The sequence below is a fragment of the Gymnodraco acuticeps genome, unplaced genomic scaffold (assembly GCF_902827175.1).
Source record: "Gymnodraco acuticeps unplaced genomic scaffold, fGymAcu1.1, whole genome shotgun sequence".
Classification (NCBI taxonomy): Eukaryota; Metazoa; Chordata; class Actinopteri; order Perciformes; family Bathydraconidae; genus Gymnodraco; species Gymnodraco acuticeps.
In genome coordinates, this window is record NW_022992096.1 from 221,356 (window position 1) to 243,725 (window position 22,370).

Sequence of the window (22,370 nt, forward strand, 5' to 3'; positions counted from 1 at the left end):
ATATCATAATATATCATATATTTCCTTATCTGCCGTATCTGGCCGTGCAACACTTACAGTGTCACATACTGTATGCAGAAGTATTATTTTAAGCAACACATTATGTTGACGAAACACTCGAGTCAAATGTAATTAAAGTCAGATCCACTCGTGTCTTAGACGTGAACGCGCTCTCAGCTGGTGAGAGAAACCCTGGCTTGATTTACCGAGTTGATAACCAGCGTCGTAGGACCGCTTAGCGAGATCTCGTTTGTTAGTTTGTTGTTATTAGTTAGTTTGTTACTCAAACATATCCAGGGTCTGTTGAACTGGCTTCGTAGTACAGGGCACAGGTGGCTGGCAGCGCTAATGTCAAAGACACAGACATTGCATTATATTTGTATTTTACCAGGATGCAGTGACACAAATATTTACATTTACTACCTACAGCACCCGCCGCCCCTGACATCCCCCCGTTGACAACTTACTAGCGGTACCGAAGTGGGCTGGTCGAGAGTCCCGGGATGATTTTTAGTCCCATTCCACCACTGGCTACATGACCGTATGATCGCCCATATTGACGCACCTAATTCCTAAACTTCAAACAGATACAACATAAATCGATCCTTCAGCCTCATATGAGCTCTCAGACACGTTCAAAATGAAACTGTCTGAGTTGTCATCGCTTGCTGCTGTGTGCGCCATCGTGCGTTTACATGCAGATGCTGGGATCCTGAACGGTGCAGCTGGAGCGCTGTGCCCGCAATGACGTCACACGTAATTTGGCGGGACTTGAAGAATCCCAGAGAAGATCCAGGAAATTGTCAACATTGAAGGGCAGATTAATGGTTATCAAAGTACAAATATCCAAAATCAGTTCAGTAACGGGTTTCAATGGGACAATATTTACTCAAATTGATGGGTTTGGATGATGGGGGAAACTCGTGTCACAGGCTCTTTAAGTACAGTTCTCATCTCTGTTCGCCTGGCTGTTGACTATATAAAAAAACTAACGGAGTAACGCACCATGTAGTAACGGTAACTGAGTTACTGAATATTATTGGAGACTGGAACACGGATATGCAACGTAAAGACACGTCCGTCTTCAAGTCCTTCAGTAGGATTTGTGATCTGCACGGCTTCAGCCAGCTAATCACCCAACCCACCCGGGTATGTGAAACAACACAAACTACCATTGATCTCATTCTGACCTCTGACAAGTCCAGGATCTCCAGTAAAGGGGTTATAGTATGCGGTTTAAGTGATCATTATATGATATTCTGTACCCGCAAAAAGCTAAAACAAAGGGCCGGCTGTCACAAAACAGTCATATCTAGAGACCTCAAAAACAACTCTAGCGAGGCCTTTAACCTAGAACTGGAGAGCCTGGACTGGTCAGATGAGCTCAGTGGTACACAAGTTGAAGAAACATGGCTTGGTTTCAAAAACAAATTCTCTGCAATACTCAATGATTTGGCCCCCCTAAGAACAACCAGGGTAACAAATCGCGCTGAGCCGTGGATGCACTCCGGCATACTGACCGCCATGAAAACCAGAGACAAAAAATGCTCTGAGTTTCATAAAAGTCAGTCAATGCTTTCCAAAAGCACGAGCAGTGAACTCCAGGCCCACGTGACTGAACTGAAAATGGAAAGAAACAGACTAAGAAATGACGTAAGCTCCATGATCAAAACTGCCAAAAAGAATTTCATCAATGTCAAAACTGAGGAAAACAAAAATAAACCCCGTGAACTTTGGAAATTACTCAATAACCAGCTTGGCTGCAGTAAAAAACTCAAAACGAGATTTTCTAACTTAAACATAAAGACAGATAACAGGCTCATCACAGACAAACTGGATGTGGCCAAGTACTTGAAATTTTTTTTCACAAACATAGCCACAACTCTTTTAAATAAATTACCCTCCCACTCAGGGCTTTTTGGAGTAGATCACATCATGACCTACTACAAAAACCTAGGGGTACGCAAAGATGATTTCAGTCTAGCAAGGGTAACAACAGCAGAGGTACTCATTAAACTGAGCGCCCTCCAACCTAACAAGGCCACTGGCCACGACAATATCCCCTCCAAATTCCTCAGAGACACAGCAACCGCCATCTCACCAGTCATAGCTCACATAATTAACCTCTCCATAAAACAGGGAAAAGTACCCAAAGACTTCAAAATTGCAAGAGTAACCCCCCTGCACAAAAAGGGCAGCAAATTGGACCCAGGCAACTACCGCCCTGTTTCTATACTTACCTCCATCTCGAAAGTCATGGAAAAAATAGTATATGAACAGGTCGAAAAGCACCTCGCGGAAAATAAACTAATCTATGAATTTCAATCTGGCTTTAGAACATCCCACTCCACTGACACATGCCTTCTTTATTTGAGCGACCACATCAAACAAGAGGTGGACGAGGGCAAGTACTGCGGCATGGTGATGCTGGACCTACAAAAGGCTTTCGACACTGTCAATCACCCCATTCTGATTGACAAGCTAAAAGCAATTGGTTTTGATAAACTATCGGTGAGCTGGATGCAATCCTACCTGGAGGGGAGAGAACAGATGGTGGAGGTAAACGGTACTCTGTCCCCCCCCTCCCAGTGAGCTGTGGTGTTCCACAAGGAAGCATATTAGGTCCGTTACTGTTCCTAATTTATGTAAATGACATGTCATCAGCATGTGACTGCAACTTGTTCCTGTTCGCGGACGACTCAGCCCTGCTGGTCTCTGACAGGAGCAGATTGCAGGTTGAAAAAACCCTCAGCTCCGAGCTCGGCAGAATCTGCACCTGTCTCGCCGATAATAAATTATCATTACACCTGGGTAAAACAGAGTCCATTCTCTTCGGTTCGAAACATAATCTCAGCAAATCCGACGACTTCTCAGTTGCAGTGGGCGACATTATTGTCACAAGTAAGAAGGAAATTACATACCTAGGATCTATTCTTGAGGCAAACCTCTCCTGTGACAAAATGGCATCCAATGTAATAAAAAAAGTCAATCAAAGAACTAGATTCCTATACCGGATCTCCTCTCTGGTAAACAAAAACACCCTGAAAACTCTGGCAGGAGCACTCATTCAAGGGTACTATGACTATGCTTGCACATCATGGTACCATAGCACCTCCAAGGCGCTAAAAATAAAAATTCAAACATCGCAAAATAAACTGGTCAGACTACTGCTTGACCTTTCATCTAGAACCCACCTCACCTCTGCCCACTTTGACAACCTAGGATGGCTTAGAGTAGACGACAGAGTACAGCTACTTGCAATGGGCCTGGTCTACAAGATACACCACACCTCTATGGTACCCATGTACATGTCAAAATTCTTCCCAAAGGTCAAGGAATACCATGATCATAACACCAGAGGGAGCTCCACAAATCATGTGAAACCCAGATTTGGCACAAAAAAGGGGGAATACACGTTTCGCAATTATGCCACATCAAGGTGGAACGCTCTTCCCACAACTGTAAAGGAAAGTAAAACTATACTTACCTTCAAAACCTCTCTTAAAGAGCACCTTCGGGGGAGAGCATTGCAAAACTGGCCCCGGTAATGGTACAAATCTCAACCTGTTGTTCAATGGACAGCTTCCCCCCCATCTATGTATATACTCGCATTTTAGACTCTGTTACTAACTGTATATCTGTAGACTTGGTATGTCTTAAATGTCCGGTTAGGATGTATTAGAACAAAATCTAAAATGAAAATTGTAAATAAGCAATCTGTATGTAAAAATACACCTGTATGTAAATTGTAAATAAGCCATCTGTATGTCAAATATGTCTTATATGTCTTAAATGACATGATGAATTGGAAATGGGGGACCCTGATGTAAGCAAGACGAAAGTCTTTCTCTGGTCTGCATCCCCTTAACAATTGTATGTTTTGAGCTGTACTGTACTGTACCCAATATACAAGCTGTTAATAAACTTTTCAATCAATCAATCAATCAATATAAAAAGTAATGCGTTAGCATAATAGTTACTGCCAAAAGTAAACGCGTTACTTGTAACGCGTTACTCCTAACACTGAGTATATGTATCACCGTTTGCTAACATACTTTGTTAGTAAAGCTTAGAGCATAAGGCCATCGTGTTTCCCTCTTCTGTCTTTGTTTTGTCTGTTGCAGTATTCATGAATGTTTCTTGAATATTCCTTCAAAAACTCTAAGGACAGGATTGAGTGTCAGAGCTTCACTCACAAATTGCGGCAGCATCTGTTTCATCCACAAAGTCGTGGGATTCGAGGGTTATAAAAATACCTAATAAAAACAAGCCAATGAAAAATACAGAAAACGATAAGTCCTCATTCGGTCTCTTATTTTCTCTATTTCTCATTCAGCTCCATTCATGCCCTCTAGGTTTCAATCATTCACACACTGCTATGGCAAAAACAATTATCATTCCTGCTTCATCTGAACTACCATGGCAACAGCTTACTCATGTCAGCCAAGGAAAAATGAGGATAGCCTAATATCCTCACTGCCAATTAGCATGAGTCACATTTATAGATTTACTATTCCACTGAAATCTACTTCATTTATTTTAGCCTTTTATTAAGCCATCATTTTGTGAAACATTTTTCTTTATCAACCTAGTATACAGTATCTCTCTGTTAAGCAGAGAGGATGATCAAATGCTACTGTTGGTGAATTGCTGTAGAGTTGCCATATTTATCCACATTTATTTCAGTTGTCTGGATTTGTTTTGGCGGAAGTCTTAGTTTACAGGAAATATTGGTGCACTCTCGTCTCAAACTCTATTACACAGCAGCAGGAGGAGGCCAGACCCAGCAATAATGACCTCCTCTGCCATTAAAGGTCTGCTCATAAAGGATGTCAACGTGTGCATAATACCTAGGTAAGTATATATTTCGATTAAAGGACATCAAGTTTCATATGTAGATTTTTCTGGTCCTTGAGTTTGCTTGTTTTTAAGGCAACACGTTAATTTCTTACATAGCCCACTAGTTCCCAATTGTTCTTACTTACTCCACAGTGAAATGGATCATCTGTTACAGGAATACTATTTATTTTTAAGGGATTTGAGCCAAAAACGCAGCGGGACACTGCCCTAACCAAACAAAATCCCTCGTTCTAAAAACATACTGGAGAAAATTGCAATTTAAATCACACGTTTGAGATTATTTATTTATGTATTACTGTAGTTGATTATAAATAGACAACACAATCTATTATGAAATCAACTTACCTTACACTGTTTGTGATTCTAATTATTTTCTGTTTGTGCCATAATGTTCTTTCAAAAAAGAAAGAGAAAACAAGATATAAGAAGAAAGTTCTTAGTCAGCATACTTTACTCCGAGTCAGTGTATTGTGTCTTCAAGAACACCTGTGTGACATTTTGTGAGTGCTGCTGTGTCAGATTCAGGAGTCACGTCCCAGCGAAGGATTGGACACCTGGTGCACTTTTGTTTCATGACAGCAGATGGGGAAAACCTTTGATTTTCATCCCCTGGGTCATTGTCCTCTGCTGTATCAGATCATACGGAGGGGCGAGAGGAAGGAAAGGTGGAGTAACTAAAGTGATTTTAAAAGTTGTTTATGGCTATACAAAAAGCAGTGAGCATTAGGGAGCTGACCGTTCTTATTAAACAAATAACAACTTGCTGTTGTTTTCAACATTATTTTAGGCAGGAGTACATTTATGAATATTTTATACAATTTTGTAGGGAAGTCTTTTTAAGGGGGAGATATTATTGAAAGATGCATGCAACGCCACTATGTTTGATTTTGAATGTAGATTTAAGCTATTCAATATTTTCCAGATCTAAAGCATGTTGTTTTTTCTATCATATAATGGTGATAGATAGCACACTTTGTATTTAGCTTTTCCCATCATTTTTCAAGTTAATTTGCTGTTTGTAGATTGCATGTTAATCTCATTGTTTTTCAAACAGTGACCTTTCACGCTGCAAATGAGGAGCTTAATCACTGTCATCTGAAAGGACACACTGCATTGTTGATGTTCAATGCAGCTAACAACAGCATGATGCAAAGGAGAGACTTGCTACAAGATAGAATTGTCTTATATACTTTAGCACTTCAACTAATGGAGAACAAAATGAGCAATGTGAGCGTTAGTGTATTAATCCTACAGGCTGTTCTTTTGCCAACTGTGAGGAGGCACAGTTGTGTTGCTGGTGCAGCTACTCTATGCAACACCAACACTATGCTTTATGCTTTTTAAATAGTTTACACAAAGTAGGACAACAGATTCTCAGAAACAAAAAACCTGGCCTGACCCGATGATGTGCCAATGACTTGTGGGTATAATTGAAATGGAAAATACACAACACCTTGTAAACTGGGTGTCCCATTCTTCAGAATTAATGTTTATTAATAAACTACACTTTAATCACATACATGAATTTGTAACCACAGTATTGCGTTGCTAGAACATACCTCTTGACTTCTTCTCGATAATGACAAGACAGTGTGACATTATTGATCCCTGTGGTCTGTGCAGCAGCAGATTCAGCTGCACAGCAATCAAATAACTGAACTAGATTAGCATATTAAGACGGCGAGATGAGGAGCCTGGGTCAGGTTGCTGGCCAACCTGCTGCATTTGCAGATGGATTGTTTTCAAAGACCATCCCACGCACTCTCGCTCTGTTTCTTTAGCTACCACCGCCCAGGCATCAGCTTGATTTTGCTCTGGGGGATTTAAGTGTTTGCTTTATTTTTCCTTTGGACAACCCCAATCATTTGTTATACACACGTTGTTGTATTTCTCTCTTAAAGGACTTTTTGTTTCCAGTGTGGGGATTTGAAGTGATTCCCCCTTGATGTTTAAATGTTAATGACAAGAACCTTTTTTTATCAGAAACATCATTTGTTGAAACAAAATAAATAATCAAATGAAGATGGGTCACAAACAGTAAAGGAACGTTTTGGGGGAAAACATGACTCAGAAGAACAGCTAGTATGGATTCTACACCAATGGACCAGAATACAGTGACTCACTATCTACGTCACTTATTTGCTTGTTTCTTTGAATAAAATGATACATAAAAAAGAGCAAAAGGTAAATTGTTGGCTTTTTTTTAGAACAAGACAATCAGATTATTAAAACTCTAGTCATTGTCTCTTATTCTGCTAATCAGCAATTGAATTAACTTATAATTACCACTCTTTGATTTTGATTTGATATACTTTATTAATCCTCGTGGGGAAACGGTTTCTCTGCATTTGACCCATCCTAGTGTTAGGATGTGTGCTGCCATTTGGAACGGCGCCCGGGGAGCAGTGTGGGGAACGGTGCCTTGCTCAGGGATACCTCGGTAGCACTTGGTCTTGCCGGGACTTGAACTGGTGATCTTCCAGTTGCCAAGCCAAGTCCCAATCGACTTCGCCACCACCACCCCCACTCTTACCTGGTGACTGAGCCATACCATATGTTTCACAACATGTTCACTCATCATTGTGTTGTCCACTCATTTATTCAGCTCTTTAATTCTTCACCTATCTGTAATTCGGAGCTAAGAGAAATCTTGGTAATAAGTCAGTCGGTCCACTTGAGCCATACACTTATCTCTGGTAGTGATTCCAGTAAAGTGATCTGGTGGGGGACAGTGAGCTGGCAGCTGTATGAATGTGCATAGCTGGAGTAAAGCGGGGCGGTGCCGAGAAAGACTATGCATACTCAGCAGAACCCTTTAGGATTACTGCCTCTGTGTCATACAGTCTGCTATTGATGACACATAGTGATGATGAAGCACAGCCCAGGAACGCTGCTAGATGTTCCTGTGCGGCAGCAGCGGCCACCGGGAAGGCTCAGCGGTGCAGGTTAATGATTTCCCCCTCAGTGAACCTGATGTGGAATAATCCTGTAAGAAAGAAGAATAGCAGAGTACAACCCCTCAGGACACTGCCCCCTCCCTCTCCTCTCCTCTCCCCTCCACCCATCCCTCTCTCTGTCTATGCTCCTGCTCTCCATCCCTCCCTCCATCCTCATTGTGTCTGTAGCTCACCGGTGTCAGAGCGGGGGTGGGGGGACTTTTCTGTCACCACAATGAGTGTGTGAGTGTGTATTATGAAAGACAAATACAGCGTGTGGGTGTTTGCATGAGCATGCACCTCCAAGCCTCACTGTACAGTAATGGTTTTAAATGTAGCTGTGGGGATTATGTATGCCCTCTCATTAAATTACACTGTGGCCATAAAGGGAGAAAAAGGGGAAGACAGAAAGAGAGGCAGTTTGCTTTGCCTGCCACACCCGACCCTCTTGCTTCTCCTCCTACCTTCATCCCTTCCTCTCCCCTCTATATCTCTCTCTCGCATACTCCTCCTCTGCTCTTATGGTCTATCTGCTGGTGTTTCCATGAGAACAGAGCGCGCTGGGTATGCGGGGGGTTGCGGGTGACGTGTCCTAAGAGCACAGAGTGAGTGTTTGCGTGCGTGCATGCATTCGCCTTGCAATCATCACTGCTCTCTTTCACACGTACTTCCTGGCTAGAGATGCTGCCGGCTGAGCCAGAAAACATGCTTCTGGCATGTTGGTGGCAATCTGGGCCCAGAGCACACAGACTCATATGACTGCGCAGAGATCCAGAGAGTGTATAACACAGTAGCCTGGAGCCTCAGCAATAAGAGGAGGCGACTTATTGTTCTTTTTTTACAGAAATGTGTGAGAAATGGGAGGGGATGAAACAAAGGCATAGTGCCGGGAGAAACACAAATAAAGACATTAAAAAAAGGATGCATCAGAGCAGAAATTGGAAGTATCCAGTCAGTCAGTGAGCGAGAGCCTTTTTAGGGTGGGGCCGCAGCTTTTGCTAGAGCTAGGCTGAAAGAGAGGAGGAGGAGGAGGAGGGTGAGAAGATGTAGAAGAGAGGAGTGCTGATCTAAAAGAGGTTGGGGGGTTCATCACTGTGCAAGAAGAGGAGGAGGAGGAGAAAAAGGAAGAGGAGGGGGGATAGTGTGAAGGGTAGAGGGGAGGAGAGAGGGATGGAGGGAGAGGGGAAGGGAGGGGTTTAAAGGGTGGGCTTGTAGTCATTGTCAGGCTGCGAGTAAGAGAGAGAGAGAGAGGTGCGCCCAGGCAGACCGACTGAAGAGCGTGTGTGTGCAAACTGGGATGTGTAAATGCACTCGGCGACTTAGCTGTTAATACAGCCAGAAAGAGAGAGAGAGTGTGTGTGCGCACGAAAGCGAGAGAGGGCGAGAGAGAAGAAGTGAAAAGGGAAGAAAGAAGCAGAGAAGAAAAAAGGGAGGATACAACAACTACAACTATGCTGTGCTGCATAAGAAGAACCAAACCGGTAAAACTGCTACGAATTGCTTTTATCAATATTTTCCTTCTGTTTCTTAATGACAAAATGATGAATCTCAACTCTGAACTTTGTGACTGTTTGGCTTGGAGTCAGATCAGTGTGCTTGAGGAGGGATTAGAGGAAATGTTGGTGTAATTTGCTTTGGCCTAGCTTGTCTTCATAGAAGTCTATCCACAGAGCCCAGACACGCCTAGTTAATGTGATTATCCCGCATGAATGGATGTTGCTACAATGCCTCCCAGACCTCACACTGTACTTGAAGAGCGAGGCACAAGACTGTAACTCGATCTTGGGCAACCCGGCATTCCCTTGTATTGATCATACACTTGACAAAAGTGAAAGATAATTGAAAAGCACTTGATAGATTCTGTATCGTCTCTGAAATGCTCCCTCATATCTTCAGGAGCTTTACAGGAACTCTAACTAATCTACCTTTCTTAATGATGATTCATATTAATTAGAGCAGCCTGTACTCTTAATTGATGCCTAAAATGTATCGTTTGTACTTCTGTTATTTTGAGCAGAAATGGGTGACACAGGAAAGTACATTTCCACAGAGAGGAAAAAAAGGGTGGGGTACGGATTGAGTGAGCAGCACCATCATGTCAGTGGCCTCAGGGGGATACAATGGGAATAAATGAGTCTAAATGGATTATCACAGCCCTCCAGCTGTATAAGTGGATGTTGTCAATTGAGGGTACTATGAAGTGTGCTCTCATTTAAAGGGTGTGAAAGGCTGCTGTTTGGGAGTTTATAATAACCCATGGCTATTCTCAGTGGAAGAGGAGAATATTAAAAAAAGAAGGTGTTGCATGGAAGCAGGTGAGTGGAGAAGAAGGTACTCTCCTGTGTTTCACTCTGTAATTCAGTAGCAGTAATTATTATTTGTTCAGCGCCGGTTTCCTGCTATTATCTCAGACTGATTTTGATTTTATCAGACTCATATCACGCTGGATGCTGATGCCACTTGATTGCTTCTTAAATGTTATCTGGGATGAGTCATATACGCTCTGGCAAGGAGGGAAGAGAGAGAGAAAAGGAAGCAAGGCTGGCCAGTTGAAAGACATGCAGGAGGAGCAGGCTGCAGTGAGGCAGGCGGGCAGGGAGAGAACGAGAGTCAGGGTGGAGTGTAGCTGGTGCACATGGAGGTATGGGGGGGGATGGAAGAGAGGTGGTGAGAGAAGGAAACCTGGTGGGTAAAGAAGCAGAGGTGGAAAAAAAAAAGATCAGAATCAGGGAGGGAGATTGCACGGTATGGGGGAAGGTAGGGAGAGGCAGGCATGCAGCAAAGCAGAAAGGCAACGAGGGAGCTGGATGGTAGCTACAACCGTCAAGAAATGCGGTGGTGACAGAGCGGGGGATGATGTTAGAGAAGGGTAGCGAGCGCAAAGGTGAGAAAGATCAAAAGACAGGAAGCCGGCGCGATGCAGCCATGTGGGTGAGGCACCGGCTTTCCCACAGAGCAATGTCACTGCATCGAGCGTGCGCCTCAAAGGAGAAAATATCTTCCCGGCCTACGAGCACTTATCCTCCTGCCTTCTGCTTTTGAGGAACAGAGGCATACATTAATCGAGACACACTCCGATATCTTCATGGATGGATGAGCAAAGAGCATGGTTCAGTTTTTTTTAATGTGGCAGTATTGCTGTGGGTGCTGCCATTGTGGAGTGTTAAGTGCTGTTGTAACATCTCCACCATGGGAGTGGCTACTAGCGCTTGATTTAGTAGCCCTTGCTGCTAGCTTTGTCTAGTTTTATGCCGTTTTAGAGCAGAATTCAACACCCCAGAAGAGGCTACCTCTCCTCTCTTCAGGGAAGATCAAGGATCAAGTTCTTCGAGGCCCATCTTGTCTCAGATCTTACTACCTCCACAAAATTGTCATTCCTAATGTAAACCACTACTTCAAATCCCACCCAGATCTGCTTTTCTCCAACTCCGCCCCAAATCCATCCCTAGTCCTCTTTCTAGCACTAAGACCGAACCCTCGTGACCCCTCTTTTGACTTACCCTTAAATAATTCTAGACCATAATATAGCCCAAGTCTGCTATCTCAAATATGATTCTCTCTGCTCATTCTCTCTCTCCCCATGCACTCCAATCCCTTTCCCCCAGAGCCTAGCTTCAGCCGTGGTAGCGGCCACAGCCCATATTTTAATATTCCCCCAGCGCTATGTCCAACCCTTACTCCCACTTGCCCACTAGCTCTCCTCAGCCCAACTGCCCCATCCCCTATGAGATCAGTGGCAATTGTAGAGCCTTTGTTCAGGCAGAGTCATTGTAATTGAATTAAAGGCTGCTCCAGAGGACATAATGACGCTGGCATATGGCCGCTTATTAGTTGCCATGGAGCATCTTTTGCAGATCCATCGTAAAAGATCGTAACGACGCTCATCAAGTCACCGTCAAAGAAGAGAGAGAGAGAGAGGGAGAGAGAGATGGTGAGCGGGGGCTCTGGCAGTCACCACCTGAGCCCCCCTCTCCTCATCTGCAGGAGATAGCCGGCTAAAAGGGTGTGGTGCTACGCTGAGTCTGTGTGTGAGTGTGTGTGTGTGTGTGTGAAAGAATGAGTGGGTAGCAGTTTGCTCAGTGAGAGAGAGAGAGTGAAAGACGGCAGCGAGAGAAAGAAGGAGAGGGAGATATTCAGCATATGCAGACAGCAGCTAGTCTTAGCTCTTTGGTGTCTGGAGTGTGTTCCTGCAGAAAAGCAGACATCCATTGAAATCATGCTGGGATTTTCAGGAGAGAGTTGTCATTGCAGGAACTCGAGTGCCACCCGCTAGGTAGCTAATATCTCACTGACTGCTGAAAACTCTGGTTTTATGACAAAGGTTTTGGGTGTTTTACATTTTATTACAATCAGACAATTACAATTACTTAAAATATCAGGATTAATTTATATAAATCTTAAAAAATAACCATTTATAGTGATATGATTCAGAAGCTGCACCTGTTGGGTTTGTGATAAAAGGGCCTTTGCAAAGCTTCCCCATTATAAATACAAATATTACCTTTTAATATTTCTCTCCCCTCTTACTGCTAACATTCAGTACATGGCAGGCAGAGCTGTGAAAAGCGTGTCTCCTGCTTGAATGGATAATAGAAAAAACAAGAAAACATGAATATATATATACGCCTGGTGTGTGCATTAGCGTGTGATGTGGTTCTGAGGTAATTCAACCAGCATAAACCACGCCACTCCATCGTGTCTTCCCCAGTTTCCCCTCCCTTCACCTCCCCCCCTCGTGAAAATAAGTCCCTAATGACACCGGCAATGAGGCATTGGGAAGGTGGCGGAATTTTACTGTGTGTCACCAATGGGGGATGGTGTGTGTGAGTGTGTGTGTGTGGTTATGGATTTGTCGGTAAGGCCATCGACTCGGGTGTGGTTCTCACGACAGCCGGTGCCCACCTAAGGACAGAGACAGACAGAGCGAGCGCACACACTGCAGCTGATACACAAAGCTAAAATTAACACATTCAGCTGTCAGATCAGATTGTATTAAACATATTTTTCGCAACTGAATGTTTTACCTTTTAAAGACGGGAAAGACAGAAGAGTTTTGTTAGGCCTATGTACATTTAAATTCCGAACATGGAGATGCAACTCATTATTTGTCACCTTCACACTGTCTTATAGCAGGCTATTAATGTTGCTACATCATACTGTAGCTCTTATAATTGCTGTATTGCATAATCATGCAACAAAAAAGCACTTTTTTACTGCAAACATTCCTCTTTTAGCTGTGTAATAAAACGGTTTTGAGTGGTTAATGAAGCGTATCTATGGTTACCAGAAAGACCATATTCCAAGAGAAAAACTCTGCAGGCTAATTGTAATCATTTATTTGATTAACCTGATAATGCAGATATGTTGCCTCACTGCTAATTGTTCAAGGTAGAGTTGAAACAGTCATGCTGTGAAGACTTAAATGAGTGTACCTTGTGGTGTGCAGTACCTTTGGGAGGTGCCGCTGTATTTATGAATGAAAATGTGTGCCGCACAGACACAGAGTGGAAAAGAGCCTGCAGGAGGGTACGTGACCAGGGTTCAGTGAACAGTTAATGAGGAATTCTGAAAAGATTTTCAATAATGTTCTGTTAAGATAATACACGATTTGAATTTAGCAACTAACTCAATCATTAACCACTTTACATTATATATCACAGCATAATAAGCGTGATATGACAGGTCAAATACTGGATCTTATGCTTAACGAATAAAGACTACAGCAGTCAGAAAATCATGGCGCATTCAAATTCAAATGACCATGCTATGATTTTGGCCAATCCAGGATGGGGATCTTTTTCCCCGTGATCTTACACTGATATGAGATCACCTGGCACTCTGCTGGTATTTTATTACATTTACACTCGTACACACCCAGATCTCTAACGTGGATGACATACACTCTGTTCCAAAAGTGATGTCATTCCCCATATTCCCAAACACCCTCATCCATCACTTTCTTTCTGTCTGACTCACTGTATGAAGCCAGTAAGTAATTCTATTTAAAATGAAGTGCCTGGGTCAATCGTTCGGCAATTGTAAGCACGCATTACATCAGACATGGTCAAAGCCCACTCAGTTACCAGAGACCTGCATGCATCAAGAGCAGAGGGTGTGCCGCTAGTGATTTGTCTCCACATTGTCTATCTGTTCCAATAGCAGGACACTTGCAAACATTTATTTCAACACATAGTAGGTGATTGTAAGGTAAACAGCTTCAGTTCATCTTTTAAACATAAATAAAAAAAAATGTTAGGGCGCAGTTTATAGCCTCTGCTATCCCTCTCACAGCCAGCGGTACCAAGCTGTTTTTTAATACTACATTGCACAAAATTGCCTCAGGAAGAGGTTGTATATTAACAATTGCAGGAAGGCCTAAGGCAGGATTTACGTCCTGAACCCTGGGGATGAGGGTGGAGGAGGTGAATATACCAACCTTGGCCTCTCTACTCCAATATTGGACTGACACACTGACCCTGAAGAAGACATGTTGGTTGAGGGCCTATGGCTCTTAAATCATGTCACACAGATGTGATTGCTCACCCAGGCAGCTATCCAAGTCCAACCTCATATCCAACATAATCACGCTATTAGAGACAGTAGGTACCAGGAGATAGACTGATGGATATAGCCACTGAGTCACATCTTGAAAACCATTTCCGCTGATGCCACAGTCACGCCAGCTTCGACACATATAACCCCTCAATCCCCCCCCACCGGCACCGCACCCTGCTGCTGCATCACACACACGGCCCCTCCTTAAGCATCCTGATTGCTCCGTCTGATTTACGAGTTCCTATTGGCACGCTCCCCTGAGGGGTCAGGTGCACTGTCAATCAGGGTGACATATAGTCTTTCATAGCACCAACCAGCAGACAGCGTCGTGATGAGTTAGCACTCTGGTTGTCAAGGTAACCTTTGATGGTTTGGGAGGGGTATGGCAGTGAATGTTGAGGAGATTCTCGCAGGCAGCTCGTTCCCTGGCAGCCAGAGACGAAGCCGCAGAAAGCTACTGTACCTAGAGAATAGAGATTGGCTCATTATTTTGGAGAAAGAGCATCAATTTGGAACGCTCACATTTAGCTGTTGACAATTTTGAAGGTATCATTAGAAGCGAAACAGGGGATATTAATGAATGCCATGGAGAGGGTTCTACGTGTAAGTTTATTTATTCACTAAATCCATTTCAGCACCATTATCAAGAGGACAATATCAAGCTCATGCCTGGATGGAATAACCACAATGAATGCCTAGAGTCATTTGTCACGCTCCAAATCCCAGTGTATCCAATTTATTACGTGCAGACAATCGACCCGCACACACATTACTCCCATGATTCACAATGGCACTAAATCTAATCTTTACAGTATATGAGATGATAAAGTGCTGTAGATCCATTCTTTAGTCAAATAAATCACTTGATCCTGACAAAGACTTGATAACTGGGAGGACTAAAACACTGATTTCAGTTTTCACATCTTTATCATTTTGCTGACTGATGCTGCACTGCTCGCATGATCTTTGAACGTTTGATTTGCTTCATGTTGCTTAATCACGTTCATTTAAAGTGCACCTTTTAAACTTTTTATTGGTTGGACTTCTGCTAAAGAATATTTTACTTTGATTTGTTTTCTTATTCATTTTGAATGTACTGATTCATTTTGTTTGCCACTTTCAGTGCTCATCATTCATTCCTTTATTTGATTTGATTTCTTTTCATTAGATTTATATGACTCATAGCACAACCCACTATTTGATGGACAGCTATGGATCCAGTAACAGAAGGTAATATCATGGAACAACTTTCAATATTACATTGTGTACTTTCCTATTCCTAACCCTGTTCCTCATCCAGTCCTATACGTTTGATTCTAAACCAGTCCTAAAACCCTACCCCAACTTTTCCAAGTCTAAAATTCTCCAGTAATGACTTTAAATACAACACTTTGCACATTCACTAATAAACCCTCTCAGCATATCCTTGTCTCTATCTGACTTCTGACCCTTCCACTCATGCCATGTCCTACCTTTCTTTGCCAGCATGATATTTAAGGATGATCATCTCAAGATAAAAAGCCCCACAGTAGATTGATTCTCTGCAAATATTTAGTGTTACAACCTAATATATTTTCTTCCTGGTTTCCAGTGGACTTGCTTGATGGCTTAGAGTAGATGTTTACCGTTTTATTTCTCTTGGCTAGCAGGTGGAGAAGAACGAGGATGCGGACCAGAAGATTGAACAGGATGGCACCACCAACAAACCCGAGGACAAGGCCCACAAGGCTGCCACCAAAATACAGGCTAGCTTCCGCGGACACATAACTAGGAAAAAGATGAAAGACGGAGAGGAAGAGAAGGAGGAAGACAGTCCTGCAGCTGCAGAGGAGGCGACAGAGGGAGGAGAGGAGAAAAAGAAAGTGGAGGGAGAGGAGGCACCTGCTAAGGAGGAGGAAGCTGCAGGAGAGGAGGCCAAGAAGGAGGAGACGAGCCATGCCAAAAGCCCAGTGGCAGAGAAGCCATCTACTCCTGCAGCTGCTGCTGCTTCTCCTGTAGGAGCTGCCACGTCTCCTGTAGCGGCGGCGGCGGCACCAGCTGCTGCTGCTCCCTCTCCTGCGGCTGCCACAGCGCCCTCTGAGCCCCAGAAAGAGGAGCCAAAAGCAGAAGAGAAAGTCGAGGAGAAGCCCAAAGAGGTGGAGGCCCCAGTGGTGGCCGCCAAGAGTCCCACCACAACCACAGCTGAGGAGAAGAAGGAGGAGGAGCCAAGTGAAGAGAAAAAGGAGGAGGCCAGACAAGCCGATGTGCCTGCTGCTGTCAGCCCTATCGCTGAGAAGGAGGAGCCTAACCAAACAAACGATAAACAAGGTATGCAGATTATAAAAACTATTTTAACTTTGATTCATACCGTAGGATTTATTATAAAAATAAAATACATGCAACACATTGGACCAACAATAAGGTTCTCACAACCTCTGAGTTAAACACTTAGGTGTGTCCGTGTTTGGAGGTCACCGAGTTCAGAGACACAAATAATTCCAGACACAATCACCAATCATGAAGCAATTACTTACTGTAAAAGATAGGTAAGCCTTTCCGTAGTCTGCTTGGCAGGCACTGCAGGAAATAACTGTTTGTTGAGTCTGTAGAATTTAAAGATCTTTGGCAGTGACCCAGCATTCATGGTTAACACAGAGACAGCTCAATATTAGATTAGGCCGCCTTGTATCTCAGCCTTTGCAAGATGGAAGCCCCATACTTATGAGCTGAAGATTGGGAGGGAAATGCGGGGTTGGAAATGATGAAGCTAAAATAAGAATGATGTTATACAATGGGCTAGTTATAGGATTGTATCAGAGTTATTGTTAAGAAGCAAGGCCATGCTTATCGAGAAAGCATCATGGATTTTATGAGTCATAAAGTTTCATGTTACCAAGACAAAGATATTGACGTGACTCCTATAGTCATTTATTTCAGGTAAAACATAAATAGTGGTGAAAAAGGATGACCCAATGAAATTATCTCATTCTGCACCTCTGACACCAGTTTATATCTTTGTTAAGAGAACCAGCATTTGACGTCCAATCATAGTGGAAATGTATACCCAAAAAAGAAACTTGAAGGCCATGAAATTACATTATAACTTTGATAAAAACAACATCTTGACATTAATATTTCTGGTCCAAGGACTCTCAGACTGGGTCAGACAGGTAGTTAATGGAGCATGCTCAGTCTGGAGTAGATGGGAATGTGAGGACACACACACACACACACACACACACACACACACACACACACACACACACCACACACACACACACACACACACACACACACACACACACACCACACACACACACACACACACACACACACACACACACACACACACACACACACACACACACACACACACACACACAGAGCAACTGGAGAACTACATGGAAACTAGGTCGCCTAGGCAGCACTGTCTCCTGGTTGTCATAGTTACTACCTCGATGGGATAGCTGCCCTGCATGGAGCAGAGCGGGATAACAGGTGCTCTGATTTCAATGAATGATTAATGAAGCCTACTGGTCACGATCGGCACTGGGGAAGCCTGTCATAAACACTACATGACAAAGAAGTGCTAATTAAGAATCCACTGCTGGCCACAGTCTGCTTTACAACATTTGTATTCAATATTCAATATTTAAGTCACTTGGTTTAGATTTGTGTAGCGATGATGTGACTGAATTATTTAAGGAGGGTATAATCCAGATTCTTCACCTAGGATAGTCCGTGTGACTGCCTTTATTTAGTTACATCTGACCAAGTTGTTAACTGTCATAGCATGTCATAGTGCCATAGTGCACTGCATAATATATCACTTTCATATAGGACATATAGCTCAAAATGCAGACAATAGAAATAGCAGTCAAAAAAGGACTACATGGAACATGAAGTATTTAATACCAAGGACATAAAACACATCCGTGATGTTTTCCATGACCGCCTCCACCATCATCCATCAAATTGAAATTCTTAGATTAAGCTGTAGTGTAATTATTCAATAAATACAAATTGTAGAGACAATACGTTTATGTAAAAGCAAGGCTTGAAAAGCAAGTCCTCAACAATGGAGAAAATATCCTCAGTTTGGATCCAAAAACACAAGAGGCAGCTTCCCAATATGTTTTTGTCTTTGGTATGCTGAGCGAGCAGCAAAAAGACTGTTATCACAGGGATCGAAGTGGGATCAAGTGCAGAAACTAAGAACAGGGCGGTGGTGGCAAAGTCCATAGGGACTTGGCAACTGGAAGGTCACCAGTTCAAGCCCCGGCAAGACCAAGTGCTACCGAGGTGTCACTGAGCAAGTCACCGTTCCCTACACTACTCCCTGGGCGCCGTTCATAATGGCAGCCCGCTGCTCCTAACACTAGGATGGGTCAAATGCAGAGAAACCATTTTGTTACATAGTACCTGTACTGTGTAATGAAAAAAAAAAACAGTGGTGTTAAAATATATTTTTTAGATAGTAAAAACTCAGTCAAACAGCAATATTGTATGAGTCTACTTTAAATAAAAGCATTTACATGCTTCTATGTTTGAAATGAATATGCAGCAGTCAAGTTAGATTACAATTGGCAGTAATAATCACATTATTTGCCAGTGGTTTAAAGTGCTGAAACAGTGCAGTAAAGAGCACCTTTTGTTCTCTGTTCTTTTGTATTCAATTAGAGGACCTCTGTTTTTGTAATACAGTAGTTTGAGGGAAAAGTTGGATATAATTTGCTTCCTTTTCCACTGTTCTGACCACTAGCGGTAGCAAAGACAAAGAAAATGACCAAGGACAAAGCCTTGCAGTACTTTATATTCATATTCATATTGAATAGCTTGTCTTTATATTGATACAAACTAATTGTAACATGAGTGTAGATTACAATTAGAGGTGAGGTGACACTATTGTCAGAATACCAGAACTGATGTGCTTTGGCGCTCCGAATTGGGTGAAATTGCTTTTGCATCACGCAGTTCAGTGACTGTAAAAAACACTTAAGTCTGTCATACTAACGAGATAATCACCTCTTACCTGAATGATCATACTGTCTTGAGTCACACTCGCACACATTAGTGAGTACCAACACAAACAAGATTACCTCACTCCTTTCTCTCTGCCCTGCCCTCACACACACACACCACACACACACACACACACACACACACACACACACACACACACACACACACACACACACACACACACACACGCACGCACACGCACACACACATGCACTCCATCACCCCAATCTCTAATGCAATGATGTCATTCTTTGATGTCTCCTCATTCTATTAAGAGAGTATGAGATCACCATGGTATGAGATCATTGCTCTCAGGGCACTAGTCCAATACAATACAGGTCCTACAACCTTTGTAGCCCATGTATTTCATGACGATATTACAATATAAACATGTTAGGAATTTTGTTAAATTATTTTGTACACAGTTGACAAACAATAGAAATATGTTTGAAGCTTCAAAATATCATTCAGTACAGGAGCATTAGGACAGTATCAGTCAACACACTGTAATACTTATGGCTTAGTAATGTATCATGAATCCTTATTCAGCAGTACTCTCCTCTTAGTAAGCCACCAATGGATTTGTGTTACAACAACGATTTGTGTGTGCCTCTCACAGTATTCAATGTGACAGCCAAATATGCTTCTGTTAGCATTGTGATGTTAGTTCAAATGCTTCATGGGTCCATTAGGAGCACTCTCTTCCTTTAGTATTTACTTAGGCAATGTGGGATGTCAGACATTAAGTTGCATATCTCTGTCAAACATGCTCTCAGTTTTAGTAGTGTACATTTTGTGTACCACATGGAATTACAGTTTTTGAACTGTTACCGTATGCTCTTTTATACAGAGATCCTTTAGAGGTGAAATATTGAAAACATCAAACGTAGCAGCTGGTACTTTATGTGAAATATTCATCTCAGAAGACCTATAGAGCTTTATTATTCCAACCAATCTCAGACATTGTGTAATGTAAAACCTCCTCTCCACAAGCTAATCTGTCCTTCTCTCTCTTCTCCCCAACCCACCTTGTTATCTATTGTCCCCTTCTCTCCACCCTAAAATCTCCCTTTCCTCTTGCTTTGCCTTTGCTTCCCTTCCTCCAACCAGATGCTGCAGAGGAGTCTAAAGCAGAGGAGGCCGCCCCGGCAGATGCAGTGGCGGAGGGCACCGAGTCCAAGGATGACTAAGGCAAACCTTAAGAAAGCAGAATTAAGAATATGAAGAATAACACAAAAAACAAAATCTAAAAAGGTTGCTCTTTGCCTTCCCAATGTGAAGGCAGTCCGTTTCTATTTGTTTGTCATTTTTTGTGTGGCAATGATTTTCTCATGTTGGGGGAGTTTCCAGCGTTACGTTTTTTGGCTCAAGCTAATATTATGAGAAGGTGGAGATGAGAATGATGTTGTTGATAATGAAAAAATGATTGTTAACTTGATGGTGATGTTGATGAAGAGGATCAGATTTGATTTTCACTATCTAATGTCAGTGAATCAATGGTAAAATGATTGCTCCCAACTGGATATTTACACATTTCAAATGCATTGTGAATGCACCATACTTTATTTGCATTGCAATGCACTTTCTTTAAACACACTTTGCAAAAAAGATCTGTAATTCTGCAAATGCACGCACAAAAACACGCCGGTTTTAAAATGCAACTCTAGTTTTCAAGACAGTACAAGTGAATTGAGAACACAGCAAATAGGTAATGTACTGACACATCAAATGGAGAATAGAATGTATTATTAAATGTGTGACATTTCCAGTTGGGCAGCTTTATCCTTTTTCCAAAAAACACATATAGGACAAGAATATTACTCACTCTCTATTCTGCTTGAGTCATTCAAGCTTGGTTTACACCCCTTTTTCAGACTCCCTTTCTACTCACATTTACAGTAAAGGACCTGTTGCCATTTCAATGATATACGCATATAATAAAATATAGGAGTCAGCTATAGTACTGGTGTAACTGACTTTTACATGACGAATTGTGTTCTGCCAACCAAAAGTAAGAACAGTAGCATGAACCATCGAACCAGATGCATGATGGGAACTCTCCCTCTGAGAGGAACTTTTTCGCAGTCACAGAAACTTAAGAGGTGTGGCAGCTTCTTTTTGATGTCTTTGGTGTTGTTATGACAGTTTATATGAATTGGAAAAATACTCTTGCACTGATGTTACGCAAAAAAACGTAAAAATAAATATCAAACAAATGAGCAAACAAAAATACTTTTCCCATGTTCCAGTGAGTGCAATGTCCAGTTTCAACCTCATCAAGGAGTTCAAACTTGTGAGAAAAAATATGAAAAAAAACAAATGGTTTCAATGTCTGTTTTCAAAATAAAGCAAATGTGCCAATTACCATCATAAACTGTGGAGTTTGTTTAAAGCCATGTTCAAATGTTGTGTCACTTCAGAGGGTGGAATATATCTGGAGGCAAGACTGACTCACTATCTGGCATATTTAATCCATTTGCATGCCAACATATAGATAAGAACATCTGCAACACACAGAGTGCTTTAAATCTTCTCATATGCACCAAAACCTAATTTAAGGCTTGAGAATTTTCAATCATGAATATTAGCAAATATTTGGCTATACATTAGTTACCACTATTTTAGACATATTTAATTAGCAGAGGCAACACCTGACATACATGGGATGCAACAAGCACTGTCATATTTTGCTTCTGAGTCTTATCCTGGGTTTAAGCTTCTTAAGGAAGATACATCTAAAATCACATGACAAACTTGGCTATAATGAATCAGGTTTCTAATCACCTGTATTCAGGTGTGTCTTGATGCTGCCAAATGTAAGGCATATCTACCAGAGAGCAGAATACAGGATTTCTAGCAGAGTACTTAAAGGTCACCTATTATGCAAAATCCACTTTTTCATGTCTTTTATACATAAATATGTGTCCCCTCTGCATTAAGAGATTCTGAAAGTTTCAGGAAAAAATGATCCATATATATATATAAACCTGTCTGAAAATGAGCTGATTTTGGCCACTT

General features: G+C 42.2%; 1 protein-coding gene across 2 annotated transcripts; it reads left to right on the forward strand.

Moving 5' to 3' along the window:
* Positions 1–8,984: 8,984 nt before the first annotated feature.
* Positions 8,985–21,726, forward strand: gap43 (growth associated protein 43). Of its 2 annotated transcripts, none has more exons than XM_034202806.1 (3): positions 8,985–9,277; positions 15,998–16,658; positions 20,463–21,726. In XM_034202806.1, exons 1-3 carry the CDS (start codon positions 9,248–9,250, stop codon positions 20,540–20,542), a joined length of 771 nt encoding a protein of 256 aa, XP_034058697.1. In that variant the 5' UTR covers positions 8,985–9,247; the 3' UTR covers positions 20,543–21,726. The 2 variants fall into 2 exon arrangements, with proteins under 2 accessions (XP_034058697.1, XP_034058698.1); XM_034202807.1 differs by having other exon boundaries at positions 8,996–9,277; positions 16,001–16,658.
* The last annotated feature ends 644 nt before the right edge of the window (positions 21,727–22,370 follow it).